The sequence below is a fragment of the Dermacentor silvarum genome, chromosome 11 (genome assembly GCF_013339745.2).
Source record: "Dermacentor silvarum isolate Dsil-2018 chromosome 11, BIME_Dsil_1.4, whole genome shotgun sequence".
In the NCBI taxonomy this organism is placed as follows: Eukaryota; Metazoa; Arthropoda; class Arachnida; order Ixodida; family Ixodidae; genus Dermacentor; species Dermacentor silvarum.
The window spans coordinates 86,740,951-86,765,831 of record NC_051164.1 but is presented as its reverse complement, the minus strand read 5'-3'; the positions used below and the strand labels follow the sequence as shown (position 1 = coordinate 86,765,831).

The 24,881-nt window shown below is 48.9% G+C and overlaps 3 protein-coding genes across 4 annotated transcripts; 1 reads left to right on the top strand and 2 right to left on the bottom strand.

Moving 5' to 3' along the window:
* The first annotated feature begins 856 nt into the window (after positions 1-856).
* LOC125941335 (glucose-6-phosphate exchanger SLC37A4-like) lies at positions 857-7,987 on the top strand. Its single transcript, XM_049658370.1, has 4 exons — positions 857-974; positions 3,612-3,722; positions 6,531-6,669; positions 7,716-7,987. The coding sequence occupies exons 1-4, from the start codon at positions 888-890 to the stop codon at positions 7,985-7,987; spliced, it is 609 nt and encodes a 202-aa protein (XP_049514327.1). The 5' UTR covers positions 857-887.
* Positions 7,988-13,619: 5,632 nt separating this feature from the next.
* On the bottom strand, positions 13,620-15,573 carry LOC119432723 (uncharacterized). Of its 2 annotated transcripts, XR_007464310.1 has the most exons (3): positions 14,796-15,573; positions 14,273-14,327; positions 13,620-13,717 (listed from the first exon to the last, which is right to left on the bottom strand). XR_007464310.1 is itself a non-coding variant. In XM_037699878.2 (2 exons), exon 1 carries the CDS (start codon positions 15,463-15,465, stop codon positions 14,809-14,811), a length of 657 nt encoding a protein of 218 aa, XP_037555806.1. In that variant the 5' UTR covers positions 15,466-15,573; the 3' UTR covers positions 13,620-14,327; positions 14,796-14,808. The 2 variants fall into 2 exon arrangements, 1 of the variants encoding a protein (XP_037555806.1); XM_037699878.2 differs by having other exon boundaries at positions 13,620-14,327.
* A 2,939-nt stretch (positions 15,574-18,512) lies between these two features.
* LOC119432868 (uncharacterized) lies at positions 18,513-23,920 on the bottom strand. Its single transcript, XM_037700019.2, has 2 exons — positions 23,119-23,920; positions 18,513-18,984 (listed from the first exon to the last, which is right to left on the bottom strand). The coding sequence occupies exon 1, from the start codon at positions 23,729-23,731 to the stop codon at positions 23,147-23,149; it is 585 nt and encodes a 194-aa protein (XP_037555947.1). The 5' UTR covers positions 23,732-23,920; the 3' UTR covers positions 18,513-18,984; positions 23,119-23,146.
* Positions 23,921-24,881: the final 961 nt, after the last annotated feature.

The following is a 24,881-nucleotide window of genomic DNA, read 5'->3' as shown; positions in this document are numbered from 1 at the left end:
TCTTTTCTCGCCATCTGTCCCTTCCTTTTTCTTTCCTGGCCAAGTGCTTTCTAACGTTCTTTCTTGGTTGCTCCTTGCTATAAGTATACGTGGTCGTTTCAGCACTGACAACCACTGAGCTTTGCCGCTTGATCAACTTGCGCGAAATCTTGTGCCCCACGTCGACTCTGAGAGTGCACGTTGGCGTCTGTCGACCGTGAACACGGCAAGGAATATAAAGCGTTCCTGAGAAGATAACAGGGTACGCTGCGAGAGCCTGCTCCTGCCGCAGAGAATGAGTTCCGAGCCGAATAAATCGCTTAAATCGGTTCCATTGCTCGTTCGTTTTGTTGTTGCGTGGTTTTATTGCAGCGCTCACGCGCCCAAGGCACATAGCCACGTTCTTTGGTGATAGACGGATGTTTCTGTTTTAAAGCGATACTTTAAAGGCCCCGCTATACGCGGGTTGCCGGCGTTGACCGTGAGTGAAAATTGTCTACCAATCATAGCGCGGCGTGGGCTGCGTTTCTACCAATCACAGAGCGGCGTTGCTCGGTTCCTTGCAGCACCACCAGATGGCTCTCGTCTCCGCGCATCTGCGGCGCCGGGCGTGCGGGGGAAAGAAAACAAAGGAACCAGAAAGCTCGTCTTCGTGCATATAGCATTCGCCGCCAGCGTTTCCCGGTAAAGAATGCGGTTGCATTAGTTGCAGTTGCCGGGAAGCGTGACAAGCAGTCAGGGACCCTTTAATGCTATCGCGTTCTATTCTTAAAGGCGAAGCTTAAGCGTCTCCCAAGATTTTTGTTGATTTGTCGCCGCGTATTTTCACTATGTTTTTGTAATGTGAACCAATGAATGAATGAATGAATGAATGATCTGCTATATACGAACTCGCAGCCAATGCCTTCATGAGCTGCATTGAAGGTGGCGGTTTCCTGGGTGGCATCCTGGCTGGTTACATAACGGACTGGATGATCCTCTGGCACGCCAGCAAGGTCGGTCACCTTTGCGATGCGGCTGTCGAGTCACGTGGCTTCTCTTTCTACGCAGAAGCATCGTTGCAGCGAACGCTGTTATTGGCTTTGGAACGTCAGGAGAGCACCTAAGGGGACAGAAACAAAACGGGGAAAAACGAAAGACACGAATGCATGTGACTGTCACAAGCGCAATTGTCAGCATATATGAGCTAACAAGCGAGTGACAGGACGCGGGAGCCTGCATATGCCTATCACTTGTAACTGTCACCCACTTCTTCCCTCTTGTTTCCGTTCCCTTAGTGGCATTGTGACGTGACCGTGCACCGACCGTTAGCCAAAGTGTATATGTATATAGTTTGATACATATGTTATAGGCTCTTGACGATCGTGAACTTCTCCACAATTGTCGTCGTACGTATTTAGGCCGTTTCACATGGCGCGATTTTCACACAGCGACACAGCGAATTCCGTCGCTCAGCGACCGCCGCGACGTCGCAGGTCTCCGCGACGGGATTCCAACGAGTCGCAGCGATCGGCGCGATGTGGGCGGAGCAACGTGACGTAACAGCAAGCGCCGTCGAAATAGGCACTTTCCTGTTTTACCACGTGTTGGAAGCTCAGCGGAGCAATGTCGCGCACCAGTTTCAATTATGTTTTAACAGAGCGTACCCACCAGCGCCTGTGGCTCAGGAGCTTTATCAACAATTTTTTTCTCCAGCTCGCACAATTCATTTAAAAGGAGAAGCTGCATGCTATCCAGGTCGGGAGCTGACGCCGCCTTCAACATACGGCACGTACCCTCACGATCGTCGCCATCGTCAACATCTTCATTGCACAAATTGTGCCAGACACTTGCACACTTAATAGTAGCTTCTTTTGGAGAGGCAAATACTCCTGCAGGAGAAGAGTTGTGGCTTCCATCGTACCGCAACAACACAACTACAGTGTACAAAACAAAACCACCCCACCACGCCGCACGCTTATGCGGTTTGTGCAGCATTTTCACTAGCCGCAACTGCGGACTAAGCGATCGCAGTCTCAACGCGTTTAAAGGCTGAAAAATTGTGTACTATTCTATTTAAAAAAAATAATAATATGAAATTGTAATGTTTGACTAGTTTCCATGTTGTTTTTATTTAACGGTGCAGGCATGGATACTTTGTGAGCAGGGAGCAACATTGGGCGTCGCTGCGACGGAAATCGCGCGGTCAAAGACGCATGTGAAAGCTGCCAGCGAAAATCGCTCTGCGACGTGCGCGACAGAACAATTTTTTTCGCCCCAATCGCGTCATGTGAAACGGCCGTTTCTTGCGTAACACGTTAAAGGCGCCATAATATGCAGGGTGTCCCAACTATGTATCATGCACCAAGATTTTAAAATATACAAATACCACGTAGCTGGAGAGAACCAATGTAATCTTGTTTGTCGTCGCTTGCAGATACATTATTTTTTGCATTCCGCTTAATTAGATAATTAGTCTTAATTAATAAACTTCTTCAATATTACTAGACGAAAGGTGTCAATGAGAAAATTATAGAGCAACATGAAAAACTACCGATACAGCTTTCTGGTGCTCAATACGTGCTACATAAGACTGTTTTTCCGAGCGTGAAAGAAGCCCGCGAATACACGCAAAGTGCCTTGAGCGGCCAGTCGCGCGGCAATTTTGCGTGTACGCGCGGGCTTCTTTCACGCTCAGAACACTTTTACGTAGCACGTATTGAGCACCAGAAAGCTGTATCGGGAGTTTTTCATGTTGCTCTACAATTTTTTCATTGACTTTTCATCTAATTATATTATTTGAGAAGTTAATTTAGAGTAATTAGGTAATTAGGATCAATGCAAAAAATAATCTCAGTATCTCCAAGCGACGACAAACAACATTACCTTGGTTCTGTCCACCAACATTAAAAATATTTGCACATTTTTAAAATTTGGTACATGATAGTTGGGACACCCTGTATAAGCGATGAGAAAAGGAGAGGGACTCGAGTTTTCTTAATCACGAACATATAAGGCCAATAGCCAATGAAGGCAAGGAAATATATATGTGTATACATAAACCAGAGTTCTACTTTTTTTTAATTTCGATAAGTCAGTGTGACGTCATGGATAGCATTCTTGCTTTCTTTCTTTCTTTTTTGGGGGGAGGGGGGAGTATTTGGACCGCTGTGGCTCACTATAAATTTTCTCGACACTTGCTACTTTCGACCTTTAGCTCTTTTAGAATCTAATGTAGTCAGTTTTTAGCTGATAAAGAGTTAACTAGGCTCGAGCAGAGGCCGTCAAAATCCAAACGACCTCCCGGCGAGCGTGTGCGAGGACTTCAAGGTGGCGTCGCCAACCGTTTTTCGTTCTTGCATTATCTTTTTTTTTTTTTTCTGGCTTACCAAGCCCCCCCCCCCCCCCCCCCTCTCGCATTAAGAGTGGCTTTTCTGGTATTGTGGACGTGGTAATTTACTAATAAAGCTCAAGCAAATTTTTTTTTTTTTGTATTTAGTGTCCCTTTGGCAGAAGTCTGAACACCGCGCCGCCTACATAAATGCTGACACACACGCACAACCAATCCAACCACAATATAGTGGCCTCCGAGATCGGCCGCCGAATCTCAGAGGCCATGCGCAAGGACAGATGTTTGTTTCGTGCAATCGCAGGGCGGCGCTTGCGGAGCGAGCCCCAGGGTTCCCGTGTCGGTTGTTCTAACGGCTGGCGCCGCGGTGGCCTTTCACGTGTTCAGCTACAGCATCACGGAACACTCGTCGGAGGTATATGCGCGCACTTTAAGAACAACAGACCGATTCTGCAGCGAGTTTCGCTATTCCAGCGCAGCCGCAAAGCATGCCGGTAGTAGTACTCCGCCTCCCTAGCGGACAGAAGGGCAACTACGGTAAGAAGCGTGTTGCGTTTATACCATGATCTAGAATGACATTGTCAGCGGCGTCCGCCTCAATGCTGCCTTGAACCCAAGTACAGTCGAAAAATCGCCGATAGGGCCGCTGCTCATGCGGTCAGAACGTGGTGAAATCGGTCTATTGTTTGTCCCGTGTGCTATACTTAGAATAGAAGTTCTTAAAGCCATTCAAACAACGCTACCTTCTCCGGCAAATCATTATTAACGAAAGCGAAGATTAGTACACTGAGGTAATAGCTGGATAACGAATTATTGACTAGAATTCGCTAAACAACTGTTTAATTTGCCAGAATCGCATGTTGCTATTTGGTCAGTGCTTAAGGCGTGACATGCTATATGTTCCTTATAAAACTTTTTTTTTTTCATATATAGGGCGCTTAGCTTATTTTTTTTTTCAGATTAAACTGAAATATCGCCTGTGGCAGATAGCACAATATTACTTCTTGAACTGGATTACTCGTAGAGGCGGACATTAGTTGCACGAGAAATCGAAATACACAATCGGCTAATTGAATGATTTTCACTAATTCAGTTTATAACTAAATACGTTCGGGTACGTATATTGCAGTTTGCGAATTCCAGCTGGTGAGTTCGCGAGCCATTTCCACTCGGAACTAATTCTGGGAACGACATCAGTTTCCGAGACATGCGCTTCCAATAGCGCAACGAAATGTATTGGTGTTCCGGTTAGTTTTATCTTGCATTGCATAAAAAGGCGTTTTGATAAAAAAAAAAGGAAAGTAAGTTTGATGCATGCTTATGTCAAAAGTGTTGCTGCTTTCAAAGTTCGTTTTAAGTGGATATGCCTTGCGAACTCACCGGCTAGAATTCGTAAATAGCGCCATAAAAACCCATATATATCATCATTAAAATTGCGCTATCTGCCGCAGGTGATGTTTAAAATTCAGTTAACTCTTAACTTGGTAAAAGCAAAGCGTACTGCATGGTTGCTAATTGGTATCATGCCCGTGCTGCGTTGCTTGAGTCACTTCCCGTCTAAAGGCACTGCTGAGCTGCATAGCTGGGTTCGGGTTACGGGATACGCTCACTTGAACCTCAGCGTCCTGAACGGGCGAGGGCGATGCTGATGCTTCGGCTGCCGTGGCGAAATCGGCAGCGGTTCAAGATCGTGGCACATATCATCCGCTTAGCACTAATCCTATAGGATTATAGCACTAGTTCCGAGATATGTATCCCGAAAATCTATACCACGAAACATTAGGGAGTTTTAGAAACAGTGTGCCCATGCGGCTTTTGCGCACGTTCAAATACAGAAGCTCCTTCGTGCGCCTTTTACGTTCTTTTGTACTCTCTTTGCGTTCTTTTGCACGCCTGGTCAATATTAGAGAGTTTTAGGTTAGGGTGCCTAAGCTTCGGGGAAGGCAAACCGCCCCGGCCTATGCAAAAGAACGCAAAGCGAGCACAAAAAGATCGCGAAGGGCCCACAATGGAGTTTGCGTCCCCCAACGCTTGAGTGTGGCTTGGGTATCTATTCTAAAACTTTGTATTATATGCTATGTCCCCTAACTTCGGGTTCCATGTTTCTGAAACTCCCTATTGTTCAGAAAAGGTCCTGGGCGCGAATGAGCAGACACACGCAAGACGTATAGACGATGAGAACTATCGTTTTTCATATTGTTACGCGAAGGACCAGTCAGTAAGACTACCAACTATTTACAGCAATATAGTGCATCTGTTTGCCCTCAGATCACTTCTCTTTAACAATGTTTAAACCGAGACAGGGGTAGTTGGTGACGGCTGGGAGAGGCCTTCGTCCATGCAGTGGGCATAAAATATGTTAATGATGATTACGATGATTACCCGGACACGACGGTATACTCAGTGGCTATGGTGTTTTGCGCTGCATGAGCACGAGGTCGGGGGTGCGACCCCGCAGCCGCGGCGGCCGCATTCCTGATTGGTGAGGAATGCGATGACGCTCGTGTATACCGTGCATTTGGGTGCGCGTTAGAGAACCTCGGGTGGTCAAAAATTATTCCGGAGTGCCTTACAATAAGAGCGTGGTCTTGGCACATAAAACTCCAGAATTCAGTTTCTTTTTTAGAGCGAAAGCTCTACTACGCCATGTCTCGCAAAGGTCATTCATCGCGTCGCAATGACCTTGAGCACAAGCGTAGCAGGTGTGACGTCACCCCACGTGATCCACTGCGGAGAGGCGTCGCAGCTGTGCTCGCTCGGAGCCTCGCCGCTGCAGTACCACGTGACTAGGCGAGGGTTTAACGGCTGCTTCGCCGGTCGCTCAGTCTCGCCATGGATGGCGCGCCGGCTGGGCTGTCTGCATGCGTACGCTCCAGCGCAAGCGGCAGGCTGAATATATAGCTAGACGGCGGGCTGCGAAATCTCAAGCAAAGACCGTCTTCGTCACCATTCAAGAAACACAGAGAGACACACCGTCAGATTTGCAATAAAGCATAACTTTAATGAAACACTGTATGCATAGTCTTTGCAAAACCAAGCCAAATAGACCTTTCGCTAGTTATAATCTAGGTTTACAAGAATTAAACCTCAGCCAATTTGTTTTGTGTGATGAATTGTTTTTTTTTATGATGATGAATTGCGAGTGACCCCATTCTGCTCAATGTATATATAATTCCACCGGTGCTCGACCTTTCCCACCCTTATTCCCCGCTCATGCGCGCAGCTGCTGATCGGCGTCATCGGCCTCGCCTTGGGCGGCTGCCTGTACGGAGCCATGGCCATCTTCGGCGTGGTCGCCTCCGAGTGCGTGCCTGTGCACCTGTCGGGCACGTCGCACGCCATCGTGGCCTTCGGCGGAAGCCGTGAGTGACGCGCAGAGTGCGAGGGGAAACACATAATAAAAGGGAAAGAGGAGGAATTAGTAAAACACGATGTAATATGGCAGCGTAATATGGCATTCTGCCCCACTAAACTTCGGAACTCGGAGGCTTACCTTTGAATTTATTTAGCAGTGTTTTAGCGACAAAAGCTAGGACCGCACTGGCAAGGTCAGCCTTAATGAGACGGAAAACTTGCAAGTCAAACCTACAGCTTGCACGGCTTGATCGCAAGATTCGTTCAGGGCCGATTGCAAACTCGCAGACGCTCGATCACTGGGAAACATCAATTATACTGCATGTGCATGCCATCAAGTGACAATAACGATGTCACTTAATGATTTATTCCATATCACTCAGTGCCATGCGAGCGCAGGTTGGTGTTTTTCTTTTGTTTGTTGTTCTTCATAAACTTCAATTGTTAGACAACACTCATCTCCATGCCCTTCTTCTCGTGTTGCAGTCGTCCCGCGTGCTGATTTAAAGTTTGTGGTCGTTCTAACCAGCCCAACTTTCTACCATACTGGCACTGCCCTTTCAGTACTCCTTTATTTTATTTTATTTTATTTTATTTTATTATGCCCGCAAAACCAAAGTTATCACAGAAGGCAGCGAGTAAAAAAAATTGAAACGACAAAAAATGCACCAAGATATGATGGTTAAGGTCAAGTGAAGCCTGCATGGAGCGAGGATGTCGGCTATATGCATGGTCGTGCGAAATTTCGCGTTAGCTTCAATTACAATAACCGCGACGGCAAAGTGGTTCCGTTCTTGAGAAGTCCTCGTAATAAAAGACTCGTGACAGGCTCTATAGTGTGCAAGTGCCAAATTCCAACCTTGTGGCGATGATCAACGCGAGATGAAACGTGTGAAATAAGGCTTTCGCACAGGTAGGAATTTGACACTGCTTTGAACAAGCCGCTTCACTGCTTACGGAATCATAATCTGCCAATACACTTTAACGTACCGTTTTTTTTTTAATGTTCATTAGCATTATTTATTCTGTTTGACGTCATGATGCCGGCGCGCAGTGGGCGGCGTCATATCGGGCTTCCCGCTCAGCCTGGTGGCCGAATACTACAGCTGGTCGGCGGTCTTCCTGCTCCTGGAGATAATCAGCTTCCTCACGGCGTTCGCGCTGTTCGCCGGCATGAACTTTGACTCGAGGGTGAGGGCGCCCGCCGCCAAGAAGGACGTCGCCGTCGTCGTCGCCGTGCCGGTGCCCGCACTGGTCGATGCCGATAAGCCCGACGCACTGCCGACAGAGAAGCAACCACCGTCCGGACTAGACGAGCCGTCTTAAAATACCGGGAGGAGACACATTTCGATTTATTTATCAGTCAACGTTATTTTTGCACTTTATAGCGTGCAACTGTGACAGGACCATTTAATGTCTCAATTGAAGAGTAAATGTTAGTTAAACGCGATGAAGAAGAAAATCCGCCTCCATTCCACCCTGTGAAAGTGAATGTACAGCGAAGCTGTTGCCGACGTTAGACAAGCACCACCACCACAAGCGGCGCACGTCATGCGCGCAGGCCCGTGTGCGGAAGTGCAGCATACACCCTCATTCGTCTAGGCCCTCCGCCAAGCGCAAGTGTGTTGTTGAACTAATTTTTCAAACTAAATTGCGTGAGAAAAATCGTAAAGTACGACTTACACACAAGCTGCAGACATGATAGCTTCGTATTGTACACTTCGAATGCACGAGAATAACGGCATCGTCACGTGACGATATCGCCGGATGACGCAATCTGGTGACGTCATCACGTCGAACGTGACGTCACGCGATGACGTATTCGCCAAGTGATGATGTCACCTGATGACGTCATGCGATGCCTCTTGGAGAAGCGGCACACTGCGCGCTTTGCACTGTCTCCGGGATCGGCCCACATTTTGGTGAGCACCGCGCGTGCGGACACGAAAAATCCCGACCAACTAGAGGCTAACAGCTTCGCTGTAAAAGAGCAACGAATTGTTAGAGCTGCGTGCATTTAAACTCGGAAAGCGTGGTTGTCCAAGTGATATCAGCCGTGATTTCAAGCGATAAATTTTTTTGTTTTTTTTTTTTTGTTCCCACGGAAGACTGGAAAGACGTTGAACTAAAACTGCTCTTTATTGAAGCAGTATACAGCTGTGGGCAAGTAAAAAAAAAACACCGCGTGAGCACTCCGTACAGATGGTCAACTAGCGAAGCTGAAATGTGCGGCCCCGGTGTTTAGCAGTGGGTTAATCCCGACGCTGTATTGAAGCGTTTCTCAATTATTGGTTACATGTTTGTGTTACTAGCGGAACGCAAGCGCCAATGGCGGGCGGATGCTGCTAACCACGACGCCGAGCTAACTCGAGATATCGAACGCATGCGACAACGGCGAGCCGAGGAGGCGGCGTTGCGGGCAGAGCAGGTACGACGCAGAGAACGAACTCACTAACAATGGCGCGCGCGCTTCGGTGCGACGTAGAGAACGACGTAACTGACGGCGCAGCCAATGGAGACGTTTATCGACACATGTGGCGAACGGTTTTTCGTTTCGCCTAGCCATATACAGCTTTCGCTGTAAAAAAGCTGGAAGGCGATTGAACCTCCAGTTGAAGTCGATAAAGGATAAAGTCTTCCTGGGCCAGTTGTGCGTGAGATAAGTACGCAGTCACTGTGCACCGCACTCAATCGCGGCACCCCTCGCGTGAGGGGATTAGGAGTAGTATTGAACTCTAAATTGTTTTGTTTGCACTATTTTCTGGATCGGCCAGCGTTTTGACGTATGAAGACGTGTTAAATAATTTAAACTAATTTCCTGGGCTTTACGTGCCAAAACTGCTATGTGTTTTATGAGGCACGCCGTTGTAGGGGAAAACTGCTTCAATGGCGTAATGGTTGCAGTGTCGAGCGTCTGCGCTAGAGTTTATCTGTTCCCGGCCACTGGACAATTTTATTGATTGATTTATCTAAAGGATCACAGTTTCGCCATAATGGAGAAGCAACGAATTCGATGGCAACATGTTGGAATATTACACGAAGTGTAAGGCTCGTAGCTGTAGTGGCAGCGGCAATTGCAGTAAACATAATCTGATTAAGTAAACACATACTTGTCAGATGTGAGTGATAGTTTCGCCAGAAGGCGAAGCATTGATAGCGATAACGGAGGTTCAGCGTTGTCGCTATAGCTCCTCGCACTGTAAAATAATTTACACCCTTAAAGTGCGTAAGTTCATGTGTCTTACACAACATCACGTTTACACAAGACTTAGTGTATACCTACACTTGTGTACAATGAAATAGGGGTCTTGCGAGAAATTTTTAACCCAGGTTTCGCTTCTGTCTGCCTTTGCATGTTAGCTATACGCGTGCTCTATCGGCGAAAGTTGTTCGCAATGTTTTATTGTCACTGCATGCAGTTTTATACACCACCGAAGCAATGACAACCCTCACAGCAATCCGCGGGCTGCGTGCGTGTGTGGCCGTCGAATACAACAACGACGACGACGACGCCGTGATTGCTTAGTGACTATGGTGTTGGGCTGCTAAGCACGCGGTCGCGGGCCATTTTCGATTTGAGGACGCGACACCAAATAATAATACCTACGTATTGCATTAAACCCTTTTTTGGTCACATGGGACATATATGTCCCACGTGCAACCGCAAGCGAAAGCTGCCTGAAGTGCGCAGAGAGACCTACGTAGCCTACAGTGCGCAGAGAGACCTACAGAGACCTACAGAGAAGTGCGCAGAGAGACCTACAGAAACAGGTAGCGCCATCTCTTAGAAGGTAAAACAACTATAATTTTAAGTTTTTATTTGAAATGGGAGGTGACACTAATAGTACGAGTTGTTTTGCTTTTTCCTATGTTTTTGGCTGTTGTCGCTCTTCAAGCGCGTGAATTTCGTAGCTCTTGCGCCACGAATAAATTGACCGGTAAGTGCAAAAATTACTCCTTGCACTCCACTAATGAATGCAGTTCGATCTACTGTAGAGAGGTTTGACATGAAAAGTGAGCCATTGTTTTCAGCTGCCTGCTGCAAATACGCTGAACGTAGTGGTTGAAGACGTCCAGCACTACTGCAGAAACGGCATGGCATACCTGTTCTTTCGGGTAATACTGTGCAGAGAGCTCATCAATGGGAGGTGTTTTTGCAATGGTCGGCGCAGTCTAGTATATCACAAGAGAGGACGCAAGAACTGCTCAATTATGACAGCGGTGCCAAAAGACGTTCGGTTCAGTGGGTATAGGCAGTACCCGTCCACCACCACCATACGTGCAAAATGTACCAATGGTGCTCAAGAACTTCGCAGGAAACGAGCACAAAGCGTGTGTGTAAAGCCTGCCAAGTGCCTCTTTGCCTTGCATGCTTTGAACCCTTCTATCAGAAGCTGTGATCACCCAAGGGTCTGAAAGGATGAAGTCCAAGGTGTACAGAGGGACAAAGTGTGTCCCACTATCGCTCATGGCCTCAAGTTATCTGGGGGACAGGTGTTGTCCCACAGATTTTTCAGATAATATTCTTGTGCAAGAAATAATTTTTTTTCCTGTTCTTCCATGTGGTACGGTTCGTTTGGGAAAAGGTATAGCTGGATCCATGAGTAGATTTATCGCGCCTGACAAAGGGTTAAACAACTAAACGACAATATTAGCCTTTTAAGTCTTCTTTCTTAATCTGCATTTAAGTGACGTCATGTCAGGGCGTGATGCAAAAGCAAAAAAAAAAGAAAGGAAAAAGAATGTAAGATTATTTGTGCCATTACGGCAATCGCGAAGAATCTTTATAAAGCGGGCATTTTACGATATAAATGGGGAACGTTCGCAGGTGCGCTTAAATATAACTAACGACTGTGCGAAGGCGACAGAGCGGTGCAAAGAACAGAAGAGCCGTTTGGAACACTTTATAGATTAAAATATTAGTTTACACTTTTTTCGCCTTCGTGAAGATCATCTCGAGATCCCGCAGCCTTTTCCCCGGGCGTTTTAGGGGTGTAAATTATTTTAAACATTGATACTGCGGCATGCGCAGAAGGGACAGCGCCCTGGACCGATACCTGCCCTGTCAATGTATACATATACGCTGGCGCGTGAAGAATATCTGGCAACGGCATCACATGGCGTCGTATGCCTCGAACGTGCACGAGATGAGACAGGCGGAAAACTGAGAAACAAATCTTGGCGTTTGGCAGCACTAGATTTAGCTTGACGTTCACTGTTCTTTCCGCGCCCAAACCACGTGTATGCACGACGGCATGGTGAGCGCGCAGCTTCTAATTTGGGAACGCTATATAATGTGTGTGCCGACAACGCTCGTGGTAGCTGTGAAATGCCAGAACGCGGTACTGCAGCTCCACATGAGCCGGAAGGTGATAAATAACGCGGAACAAAATGGAACACCAGCTAGCCTGCTCTCATACGGTACGTGAGGGGGACTTGGCTTCGACGCTTTTTGCGGCTAAACGCACTCCGCGTCTTCACATACCCTTTCCAATCCCTCGACGCGCCGTACCACGTATGCGCGTCCATACCATGACAATACGGCGGCGGGAACGTTCTTTCAGAGTCCTAAATGATATCGCAATAAAATAGTTCTTGCAGCAAGAAAACGGTTAAAGTTATATCGGGAGCAAATGCAGCTGAAAGTTCAAACACGCATATTCTATAGCTTGGGCACGAAAAAAATGTGAAGGTGGAAGTGCTTGCCACAGCAACCCTTCTGAGCCAAGGACGAAGCAGTTGTCATGCATAAATTTAAGGCTCATGAAGAAACACGTACTGCAAGCGCTATTCATGGGTGCTGCGCTGACCGCAAAGCTATATCGTCAATGCGTTGTAGCAAATAATAGTCGTAAAATGACGCAGCAATAAAATAATCGTATCGAGTGATGAAGTAGTACAATCGCAAAAAGCGGTAACAGACCGTATCCGAGAGTATTTGATAGTATATATTTTTTCTTCAAAATAAAAAAAATTATATTCACCGACGATTATGATACTCCCTAATGCGAATTTTGAGCGCAGCTGTTTAGGTGTTTTGAATTCGCTATATATATTGTGGAAGAGAATTTGATTCTGAACGACAGGTTCCTCAGCGGCGGCGGCGGCGGCGCTCAACTTCTGCACGGGCAGCTCCATTAGCGGTAGCGGCAGACGAAGCATTTCCACCGGTTGCGTCGCTCATTGTTCAGCAGGAAAGCGTGAACTCGGGTAGGCGTGACTCGCGCGGAGCGCATTCTCTAGCGGCGGCGGCGGCGCAGGCGAAGTAGCGCACGTGCAGTGGGACCGAAGCCCAAGCCAGCGCTTTGTTTCCATATATGGTATCGGCGGACGCGCTCGCCGCCTTGAAGTACGTCTCGTGCAGCACTCCCCTTTCCTCCTCACCCTTTCGCCACACTCATCTCCGATTTCCTCATGCTTCCGCTGCCCTCCTCCTCCGCTTTCCTCCTCGCGTTCTCTTCGTTCTCGCCGTCTTTCACCCCATGCTGCGCTCCGCGTTCTCTCTTTCATCCTTCACTGCGATTCGTTCGCTCGGTTACGCCGAGGGACGCCAACTCAGGAACGGGCGCCTAGAGCTGCGCTCTAAAAAGAATTAGAACTCTTATTTTGTTTCCTAAGATTATTAAGACCTAGTTTTTTTCCAACTTGGCACTTGAGCTTCGCACAGAATGCCTCGAATCCGTGCAGAGCGCTCTCTTGCGTTCGAAAGTCCGACTTAGGATAGAAGCTCCGGGCCCACTAAAAATCGCTTTACCTGGCCCGAAAGCCCGGGCCCGGTAAAGCGATTTTTTGGTGGGCCTGGGGTGGGCTCGGGCTCCAAGCAGCCCGTGCCCGTGCAGGGCTCTGACCGAGATTTCGACACAAAAACAAAAAAAAAATTGAAGACCTTTATTTACAATAAAAACATCGCCCATAAAACACATTTGTCGACAAAAGGCGTCGATAACTGGTAACGCTGGTAACTTTCGGCCATGTCAGGTGGGCTCTCCAAAGTTCTTCAAAATACGCTAATCGCAGCGCACAATATTGCGCTACCATTTCACACGCACACATTCTCTGAAAAATACAGCCAAAAAGGCATTTCAGAGAGGTTTAGCTCGTCCGTGTACGGATCACAGTTTGCGCAATACAGAAGAGACACGGGAGCAAGGAGTACATTGTTGGAGACATCTTTGTGACACTGCGTTGTAGTAAAGTACACATGCATATTATTGTAAATAACCACGGACTATGTGCTACTATGTGCATAGCAAGTTATACTTATAGTGTTCGCGCTAGTTCGTAAAGCCGCTTGTCTGAAGCCTCTCGTGCGTCATACGTTTAATCACGCAAAATTTTACTAATGCACCTGCCACGCGCAAAGGTGGTTTTAAGATGTCGCGGTTAGTGTCAAACGACGTCACCAGCAGAGCTTCTGCTTCCGCCCATGGCTACAGTATTTCTTAAAGGGCGATACAATATAATATAAAGCCAGGCGAAAACTAACACGACGTCCATATACGCGAATCCCGGCGACGCCACAGCGCCATTCTCCCATAGAAACGAATCCGAGGGCAAGTGGGGCGCCGGAAGTGAATGAACCAAGGAATCCGGGCTGCAGTAGATGCGTACTGCTAAGCCGGGGATGCATGGTGTCCCGAGGCCTTCAGGGACACCTAGTCACGCCCTGAAACAGAATAAAAGGGATATCGTATATATTATAAAAGGGAAATTCGGAACGAAATTTTAGCGGAGTCAAGGAAAGAGGCAACGAGTGCGTGTTGAACTTTACACAATAGCTCGGAGATCACAGATCTGACGAAGCGGCGCTCGAGGCACTTTGCGTGTATTCGCGGGCTTATTTCACGCTCGGAAAAACACTGATGTAGCACAAATTGAGCAACAGAAAGCTGCATGGGGAGTTTTTCACGTTGCTCTGCAATTTTCTCATTGACACTTTGATAATTAGGATAGTACTTCTCGAGTTAGATAATTACAATTACCTAATTAAATCTCAGCAACAAAAAGTACTTGCGGTTGCTCCACTGTACTGGAAACAATTCGCACTAGGTTTGCTTCGCGTAACGCCGTTCCTCCGTTTTTTTAAAATCGTGCTGCGTGATAGCTGGGATACCCTGTATATACGCGCGCTTACCTCGGACAACGTATCACACCATTAGCGCGAGCAGGTCCACATCGCGTCGACACCGCCTCCACATGGCCACGGTCAGCTCGACCGCGGCGAACACGGCGCCGATCAGGTTGCTCGCGAACAGCGGCATGTCCCGAGCGAGCACCCCGTACGCCGTCCAGAGGCCGCAAGCGCACAGAGTCCACGCGGCGATCTCCGGCAGCGGGACCGTCCTGATGCGGGCGATGGGCGCCGCGTTGCAAGCCAGGGTGCAAACAAACGCGACGTTGCCCAGCCACACCACGGTCAACACCGGCGACACGAGCTGCAAGGCCGCGAGTGTCGTTAGCAGAGCCAAGCCGGGCCCGTTGTCCCGAGAGTAGAGGCGGTGCACGAGCGCGTTGACCAGCATCAGGATGAGGCCGCAGGCGTTCACCCACACCACGTTGGGGTCGCCGGCGGCGCGGCCGTAGAGTAGCCAGGCGTGTAGGCAGATAATGGCCGCGGCTAGGGGCGAGAAGGCGACGCCCATCGAGTTTCTGGCGCGCCAGACCCGCCAGGACATCGACAGGCTGCCGACGAAGCTGGCCAGGGTCACGATGCCCGCGACGCGACCGACCCATTCTCGGGCTGCGTCTTCCACGGCTACTGCGCGTGTTGTGAGAGCGCCGAGTGCGACTGTTTCGACGTTCATTTCGTTCTTTCTTCGTAAAAGGCTAGATAGTAAATATATGCTTGCTTTGCTTAGTTAGAACCATCAATCGCGGGTCATGACTGACACACTGCGGCATTATACGTTACATATATTGTATACGTCTCAAAGGCAAATCAATTTTGCTCTTGATAGGATATCAGAGCGATGCGCGGAGGGTATGTATATAAACCTCTGGGTGTGCTTTTTCGCCCTACGCGACGTCTCGACGGAACACCCTGCAAGTCACCGTGGCTTAGCCCATCAACGCTCTCATAAAGCGATGTACGCGCGAAAGCTATATCTACGCAGAACAGGCACCATGAATGAAAAGCGTTCGTCACACGCCGGCAGAAGGATGTTTAATGCACAAGTCAAACAGCATCGTCATCAAACAAATGAAAGCATGTACTGGCTCACATGCGCAATGAACCCATGAAAAGGCTGTGGTATACTCATGGGCGCCGCCATATGCTCACGTGACAGCGCCCGCATTGAGTGACAGCGCCCTCCATCGGCGTTTGCTTGCTTCTTTACAATGTACACGGCAGCCGCAACCACGGCTCAGACTGCTATTTCGGCTACCACGATGAACAGTGAGTGGGTAGACGACGGAAAACTTTGGTTGAAGCTGCAGAGGCGGTGCGAGTATATATGCCTTTCATTTATCTAGTCTAGCTGTCTGCACTGTAAGCCTAGTCAGGAAGCTTACCGGCTGAAGGCGACGAAGGGAGCAGCCTCATGTTTGCTTTTACCTTTTACTGACTTCTTTCGCGGCAATTCCGTGGGCGCTGCCATGTTTGATCGCGTGGTGACGCGTCCATTGCTTGCCTCAGCAGCCTCCGTGTTTAAAATGGATGCACACATGACTTCCGGTGCGGCTGTATTACTGTATTAGCTATCCAAACTTTCCGCTTATGGATTGAATCGGGATCAGTGTGCTTTGCTCTTTGTTCTTTATTTGGCAAATACTTTGAAGCAGCGGCTTGTGACGTTTCTGACTCAGTGAAGTTCGTTGGTGCGATCACTGTCTGATTATTTTCTGCCTAATTGCTCGCGGGTGAGCTTAGTTGCAATAGATTTGTTTTTGCTGTGCACAAGGCTTGGAGCGTGGCTGTTTGTAATAATAGCTTGTAGCAAATATGTTTTATCGCTATAGTTATAACTCGCTTACTCCTGTGGGCCGTCAGGAAATATTCAGCTTCGACCATTCGTGTACTGTCGGTGCACATGTAGTAGATGTCACCCATGCTTTGGCGCATTGATTGAGGTGTGCGCCCATTCCATATTCTTAATACGTTAGCGATAGAGTGGGCGTAAGTTTTCGTGCGAGTTGGGACAGATGTGCGTAGATAACGTAGATAAACAGGCACAAAATGCCTGTTTACGACCGCGGTTCTGACCACGGTGTTCGGTTTGGACCGCTTAATTCTTGTTTCCAGCGTTAATTAGATAACTTGGAATGATTTTCTGATCACTTACAGTGCGGATTAAAATGTATTCGCGTAGCTGTGGTCAAAAATGTTTCAAGTGCACTAATCGCGCGCAATCGCCTGCTGTTTGATTCCCGGCGCAAAAAAAAAAAAAAAAAAAATGAAAATGAGAAACTCGCGGTGCACGCCTGTTATTCCACGTTTGACTTCGCTGCTATAAAAAGTGAAGTTGCTCAAATATGTCAGTCGCGCTTGCTTGGAGTGGACGTAAAGCGCTTGATTGCGTGCTTGTCGAAGTTCGACATTCCGTGATATTTTGTGCCAGCGGTGGAGCCAACGCTGCGTTGTTACGTACAGGCGCGGTGTCGGCCTCGAAGTCAGTGCCGGCGATTGCCTATCCGGCGCTGGCGGTAGAGCTTGTTGTGCTCGCCTAGCGGAAAAGGTGCACATGTGCATGACGAACGGTCGTAAATACGGGCACCCCTTGTGCAGCTGAGGCGGATGAAGCTCGCAAGCAGTCTCATGTCCCACATCACATTCAAGAACAGTCACCGTTCTCGCAGTTCATGACAGAGCACGTCTTCCCTTCGCTCTTCTGCATTTTACATAAAAAGTACCAAGCGAATTGTGGCCTCTCGGCGGAACGTTGCTTGAGCGGCGGCTCATGCCTGCTTTCTCTCGATTCGAAAGGCGTTCAATGGCGGTGGGCCTGTGGCAGACCCTAGTGCACGGTGCACAGGCTGCTCGCTGTAAAAGGCCTATGCCATCTAAACGCGATACGATCGAGTCTATGCAGTGAGGAATTGACCCACTGAAAAAAAAAAAAAATGTTAGGAAAACTAAGGCTAAACAAAAATACCTAAACGTTTTTTTTTTCTTCTTTTTGTTGTGAACGCACCGTGAAACATATCGGGATAGAGGAAGTTCAGGTGTGTATAACTTTGCTGCTTCTGAGTAAGTTAAATGCAGTACAGGTATGCGTATCTTAACGCACAAACAGAACACTCAGATAGCGCGTGAATTGTCATATGTTTACGATGCACTTGTTTCATGCCGTGGTATGTCATCCCCCCCCCCCCCCCCCCCCCCCGCTCCGTTTCTGGTTTTCTTAATTGTGTGCTTTATGGTTCCCGGTTCCTGCGTCACTCATGGGCTCTCTGCTGAATACAAATTTAATGCTTGTGAATAAAAAAAAGCTTCAGTAAGCGCTTGTCCTGCACGCGTGTCCCTGGGATGCTATTCTGTGCATATATAGTCAAATTCCGCCACGCTGGATTTTTTGTACCAATTAGAGAGTGCATAGCAGTCCTGTGAGGCGAATACGAGAGTATGGCAGAATTTCACACTGTCTATATAATAGTACCCCTGGTATGTTCCGTTTGAGTTGTGCACTTTCTCAACGAAGCTGTCTCGGTACCTCCTCAACCTGTCCACGTACTGTAGTGGGCATACACGCTACAAAGTGGAGTGCCTGTCTTGTGCGCTTGTGCAGGTTGCGTTCCAGCAGCTCGTGGCACGTGCTCTGGCACAGCGATGTAATGGTGCGAAAAGACGCCATTGTAATACACTCCACTACTAAGACTATTCCTTCAAGACAGAAAAGAACTGCCGCACAGCTTTAACAGAGCATTTATTGCACAGTCCTAGAGAAAACACTTCTGTCAACAGGAAATGTCATTATAGGAGAAGCTTGCCCAAGCGAAGTAACATTGGCTAAAGTTTTGTATGTATAATAGACATTATCTTTTTTGAGCTATATAAAGGTATTGTACGCGATGATCCGTCATTCGTAGCGCAAATACTGCTTCGTTCTTTTTTGTTTGCCACTCGACAGGCACATTTGCAGTGGCCACGTCCAAACGCAGCAGGCGTATGGCTTGTATTGCTTGACGGTATATTGCACACACCCCATTCGTGTAGGCACCCTGCAGCCCTCGCAAACATCGCAGAGGCATGCTGGAACCGCCAACACTGTTTTGTACCCTGTCTGGGCAGGAGCCTGCATTGTGCCAAGCCACTGCAGCATCGTCGTAGACGGCGTCACGTCGTAGACGGCGCTTCGAGGCTTGCTACAACACCCTGTCCCGCCCTGAAAGAGATCAAAAGACAAATATTATATATTTCTTTCGCCCACCAAAACCACGTTGTATACACTTTGCGAAAATGAGGGGGGGGGGGGGGGGGGTGAACATGCATTAAGTCATTGAACAGACATCGTGCTTATACACAAACCTGCGCGCCCGGATGCTCGAAGCTTTCGAGCCGGTGTCAGGTCCAAATTGAACACAAAGACCCGAGCGCTGTTGTAGATGCAGCGCTGTCGAATGCTGGCATTGTCTGGTTCTTGAGACAATCGGAAATGTTGTATAGCCGATCAGTACTCGAGGTTATTCGTTGCCTAATCCATTGGGGAATGGAAAACTCTACGGGCTCGGTAGTCAGAGCTGGCAAGATGGTGAATTTGGCGACATGGTGTGAATAGACGCTGTCCAAGAATTTAGCACCTCCGAGCCTATTATGGACGCACACATACTGAAGAGAGTGTAAAATAATGAGTTGACTGACATTGATGGATTACACTTGTGGGAAAATGCTTACGCGTCGACCTTTTTGTTTGGGGAGCCTTGTTAAGCTAAACGCAAAAAATAAGTGGTGTCTTCTACCTAGGAATCTCCGCCCCAGATCGCCGCGATATCATGGATTTTGGCATTCACAGTGAAGTAGACGCGCGTATGAAGCGGTTTATTGACGTTTCGGCCGGGGACCGGCCTTCATCAGAATACAATGCAGGGCGTCAGTAGAGTTGCGTTTGTACAGCGCTAGTTGATTGTGCCTTATATAAAACCAATTACGTTACGTTTCACTGTAAGCAAAGACTGAGCCTGGTAACTTAAGTAAATGCTTACTGAATGAAAAGAGAACCTAAACACCCCGAGCGCGCCACCGAATCCGTGACGTCAGAATCCGTGACGTCAGTTTTGGCGCAAAGATTATGAAAAAAAAAAAAAGAAAGTCTGATGTTCATTTTACACCAATAATTTTCTTCCAAGGACATACAAATTAAACTTTAACGCAACAATCTACCGACAATCAGCTCTCTCTTAAATTTATGCTAATCTGCAAAACCATAATCGATTCTGACGATGCCGTTTTCTATAGTTTTTTTTTTTTTTGCGCAAGAAGGATTTACGATTTTTAAGCTCTTTTTATATGCTGTCGTTCTCCGAAAGTTTACGCGAGCGCTTAGGTAAACCGTCCACGGAATCTGGGTCATTCTGACCCCAATTCGCAGTGCGCCCGCCTAATTGGTATGCGTGTGGCAGCACAGCTGCAAAGCAAAGTATATGTACAAGGTCGATACCTGGGGAGCCTGGAGTACGTCGAGCAACGGACGAAACCCCTGGGTTATGCCAGAGGTCTTTTTCCCACCCGTGTAATCAAATTGCCTCGGTGCTACTGAACAAAATTTGGTTGACTGTTTGCACATTCTGATATAACGAATTAATTAATTAACCGCGCACGTTCACAGACTATACGGTGTATGCACGAACGGCGGTGACCGGGCAGCGTACCACATGGTACCGCAAGTGCGCGTCGAATAAATGGTGTGATACGCTGTCGTGTGTTGCAGCAATCGCTCCAAAGTAAAAGAAGATACGCTAAAGACGAAGTAACGAAAATGTGCGTTGATTTAGCATTTTTCCAAGATGTGCACCGGCGTGTGCGATAAAAAAGTCGCAGTTTCGCCCGAAAGGCGAAGCGTCGATTGCGATAGCAAATTAGTGGACAGCTATGCTAAGTAAGGATATATAGTAGTTTTATCGGTCGTATGAACTTGTAAACATAGGCATATACTAACTGAATGAACAAGCATGGTGTCATGCGCGCACCAGCAAACATGAACGCATCTCATTCGATAACCGCGGAAACTCGCTGTCAAAACGCTGTAGTGAGTAAGCGCGGCTGAAGCAGCGAGCGAATTGACCTTCGTGCCTCCGCTCGCATCAACGCCAACTAAAACAGCGCAGGATGGACCCTCTCCCCGCCGCAGAAGCCCGGCCGGGCGCGCGCGGCGTAGAACCTCACGGCGACGGCACAAATGCGCCTGGAGTACGTGTCCATATAATTGATATCGCAATAAAATAGGGAACTTTACGAACACCGACCACGCGATCAATCTCCCGGATCAACATGCGTGGATCAACTCGCTGTGAATCCTTACAAATACAGGGTTTGTTTTCGGCACTTTGTTGCAAGTACGTATATGTGAATCATCGGTTGTTAGACTATGCTTATGCTTATGTGCTTATGGATCACGGTCATGCACATTTTTTTTTTCCGCTGTGGTTTTGCAAGCGGGGCCGTATATGCGCAGATGTAACATCTTGTTTACATAAAATCAGCGCTAATATTACTTCTAGCTTGCACGTCTCACTGCAGACTTTAATTTCTGCGTTTCTATGTTGTAGGCCACCCCTACTGGACTCCGTCACAGCACATATCGGGTGTGCGCTTAATGCATCCGCCGTGGAGCGCTCATCACATGTGTGGAATTGGTTAACCTGAACTGAAAAAAAGAAAAAAAAATGGCGCGTTCTAAGTCGGACGCACCTGTAGACAGAGTAGTACACGTGTACGCCAGCCGGGGCGACGTATGTTACGACTGAACGGTTGCAGTCATCGAAGAGTTCCAACCGGTGGCCGACAACACGAAAACGCAGTAAAGTGGAGCCTATATTAGTTTACACGCCGCGTTTCCAAATTGTCCAGACTATGCAGTGACACGTACGTGCAAGCTAGATGTCATGATATTAGTGCCGATTTTATACAAGGTGCTATACATCTGCGCATACGGCCCTGCTTGGAAAGCCGCCGTGAAAATGACCACGATCCGACCGCACGGGACAAATACGCATAGTCTATGACGGTAGGTCGGTAGCGAGTTGATCCAGATCGCGTCGTAGCTGCTCGGAAAGCTCCCTACTTTTTCGCACACAGGTGTGGACACCTTGGAAAATGCTAATTAACGAAAAAAAAAACCCGGACATGTCCATCACTTAATTCGTCTTTAGCTTATCTTCCTTTACTGCGGATTGGTAGCTGCAACACACAACAGCGCATCACAGGCACATCTCTAATGCCACGTACACACTAGCGGAAAAACGCGCGCCGCGACAGCAGCCGCGAAACGGGTTTTTGTTGCCGCGGCAGGGATCGCTCCTGGACCGATTTTTTGCGGTTTGCCGCGTGCCGCGGATGAAGGAGACCAATGAGAGCGGCCCGCTTCCGTGACGTGCGCGTGGGAAACTGGTGCCATGCGGACCCGCCCGACCGCTTGTTTCTCGTTTAAGCACTATCATCTGCACGCGTGAGCTCCCGGATAGTTCGAGAAGGGGAGAGGAGTCTAGTCTGTCACGTGATTGCCGCAGCGGCGCGCCGCCGGTTGGTGTGGCCGCCCTGCCGCTGCTGCGGTTTGCCGCCGGCGGCGCGCCGCGCGCGTTTTGCCGCTAGTGTGTACGTGCCATTATTCGACGCGCACTTGCGGCAGTACGCGCTACGGCGTGTGTACCAACATATCGCGCTGCCCGGTCGCCGCTGTTCGTATTTTTTTTTATTTATTTACTAATACTGCAATCCCGTTACGGGATTTTCGCAGGATGGGGATGCAACATTATGACATAATTTGCAGGGCAAAAAAAAAAAATACATGTACACGTACTAGAAAAGAGAATACAGATATCATGAAATGAAAGATATGCTTCGAGTACAACTGAATCAATGCGTCTACTGCAAGTGCAAATGTAACAGAGCGAAAAAGAAAAATGAGGAAATTACACAATATGGGACATAAACAAATTCAGGGATGGCTGCAACACAACATCATTGGACAGCTGATTCCATTCAGTCTGCGGCGGATGTTGACCAGCTGTGAGGTGATCAATTAATTTTAACCTACAAGTACCGCGGAGGCATATGTACACGTGTATAACTCGCCACCTTCCTAGAAAGCGTCCACCGCGAGCCCGACAATCGAACCCGAGACCTCGCGCGCAGCAGCACGAAGCCTTCCGCTGCGCAGTATAAAGCTGAACGTCATCCACAGCCATGCAGATTCAAAAGCTTGAGATTAGACGATAAGCCAGTGATATTAATTTATGGTCATTTGCTTTTATGCCCGGCCTACAAATAAGGAGAAAAGAAGCCGTCTATATCGCGCACTCACCTCGTGTATAGTATCACAGACATATATGCTACTCCTGCTTGCGCTGCCGCCTGTTCAAAGCGGCCGCGGTCAACTCGGCCACCGCCACCAGGGCCCCGAGCAGGTTGGACGCGCACAGCGGCACGTCTCCTCCAAGAGCCCCGTACGTCGACCAGAGCCCGCACGCTGCCAGCGCCCAGACGGCGAGCTCGGGCAACGGGCCCGTCCAGATCCGGGAGACCGGCGCCGCGTTGCAGGCCACCGTGTAGAGCGAGGCGACGCGGCCCAGCCACACCACGGTCATCATCGGCGCCGCCAACTGCAGCGCGCCCAGCGCCGCGAGCAAAACCCAACCGGGTCCACTGTCCCGCGCGTACGCGCGGTGCACAACGGCGTTGACGAGCACCAGGGGCAAGCCGCACGCGTTCACCCACACCACGGCGGGCTCGTTCGCGAAGCGGCCGTAGAGGAGCCAGGAGTGGCAGCAGACCGCGCCCGCCGCCACGGGCGCGAACGCGACGCCCGCCGAGGTGCCCGCTCGCCGGACGCGCCAGGCGAGCGACAGGCCGCCGACGAAGCTGGCCAGAGTCACGACGCCGGCGACGGTGCCGACCCACTCTCGTGTTGCCTCCATGTCTCGCTGTTAAACGCGCGCGTGTGCGGACGCGACCGCTTATCGACAACGATTATCCTCACTCCCGGTGCGATGCGGCGATGCGGCCCCCGGGAAAGTGCGCGGGGGCCTCCCGCGCTCCAAGGTCGCGACTCCGAGAAGCCTGCGCGGCGCGGTCGACGCTGCGACCGTCCCAAGCCCTCGAGAGCTGGCGCAAAAACGGTGCAGCGCGTCCGTAGGGAAGGTGTAGCGACTCCGGCGACTCAGCGCGTGGTTCTGTTGCTCCGCGGCAGGATTTGCGCGCGGCAGCAGCTTCGCGCATTTTTCATCGCGGAAGGGCGTAGAGCCATCGGGCATCAAATTACGACCAGCTGCACACAATACATCTAAGCATGCGATTGTATTTCACCCATTTCACTACGGTCTCAACGACAACAATAAAGTTTTTCATCCCTCCATCCATCAAGGGTCACTACGGGCCTACAGCTCCTGCTGTCGGAACGCCGCAGCAGAATTTCTTCCTCTACAGCGGCAGCAGCAGCAGCAATTAATTGACCTAAAACGCGGGCGAAACTGGAGCAACGGGCCACGTGATTACTCCACTGCGTCGTCTGCTCAAAAAGCGTGCTCGCCACAGCCGCTCCAGTTCACGCGGTTGCAATGCGAGCTCAAAACTTTAGTGAGCCGTTGGAAGGTGCGCCACCTTTGTCTCGCTACTAAAGCCTAAATGAATTCTCTCGGCACACCTTTTTTAATTATTTTTTTTTTATTAGGCATACAGTCTTGATACGCGCATTTCTGAGAGCGAGCGCTGATAAGCAACTGCGATGTTTGGGGATTCAATGTGACTGTTTGGTGGTGTCGTCCGTTCGAATGCTACGTGCACATACGTGAAACGATGTTGTTTACCGCGTATGGCACACTGGTCATTTGGTAGCACTACCAGCGCCCTAATCCTGACGTGCCTGCTGCAGGTTACGTGTAGGTCACTTCGCGACTTTGGTAGTGAACCGAAACTTAATAAAAACTGAGCTAGCGCCCTCTTTCAGACGCAAGGAGAAAGAAAGTAACGCGAGAAACAGCTAGAAATGTGAGATGCCAGGTGGTAACCGTTTACACTAATATATAGTGTATATTATTTGTTATAGATTGAGTACAAAGAGTACGCACA

Excerpts from the sequence above, each read along its gene's own strand:
- LOC119432723 (XM_037699878.2), bottom strand. The coding sequence starts at position 15,465 with ATGAACGTCGAAACAGTCGCACTCGGCGCTCTCACAACACGCGCAGTA.
- LOC119432868 (XM_037700019.2), bottom strand. The coding sequence starts at position 23,731 with ATGGAGGCAACACGAGAGTGGGTCGGCACCGTCGCCGGCGTCGTGACT.
- LOC125941335 (XM_049658370.1), top strand. The coding sequence starts at position 888 with ATGAGCTGCATTGAAGGTGGCGGTTTCCTGGGTGGCATCCTGGCTGGT. Across the intron at positions 975-3,611 it reads TCCTCTGGCACGCCAGCAAG|GGCGGCGCTTGCGGAGCGAG; the intron begins GTCGGTCACCTT and ends GTGCAATCGCAG. Across the intron at positions 6,670-7,715 it reads CGTGGCCTTCGGCGGAAGCC|TGGGCGGCGTCATATCGGGC; the intron begins GTGAGTGACGCG and ends GCCGGCGCGCAG.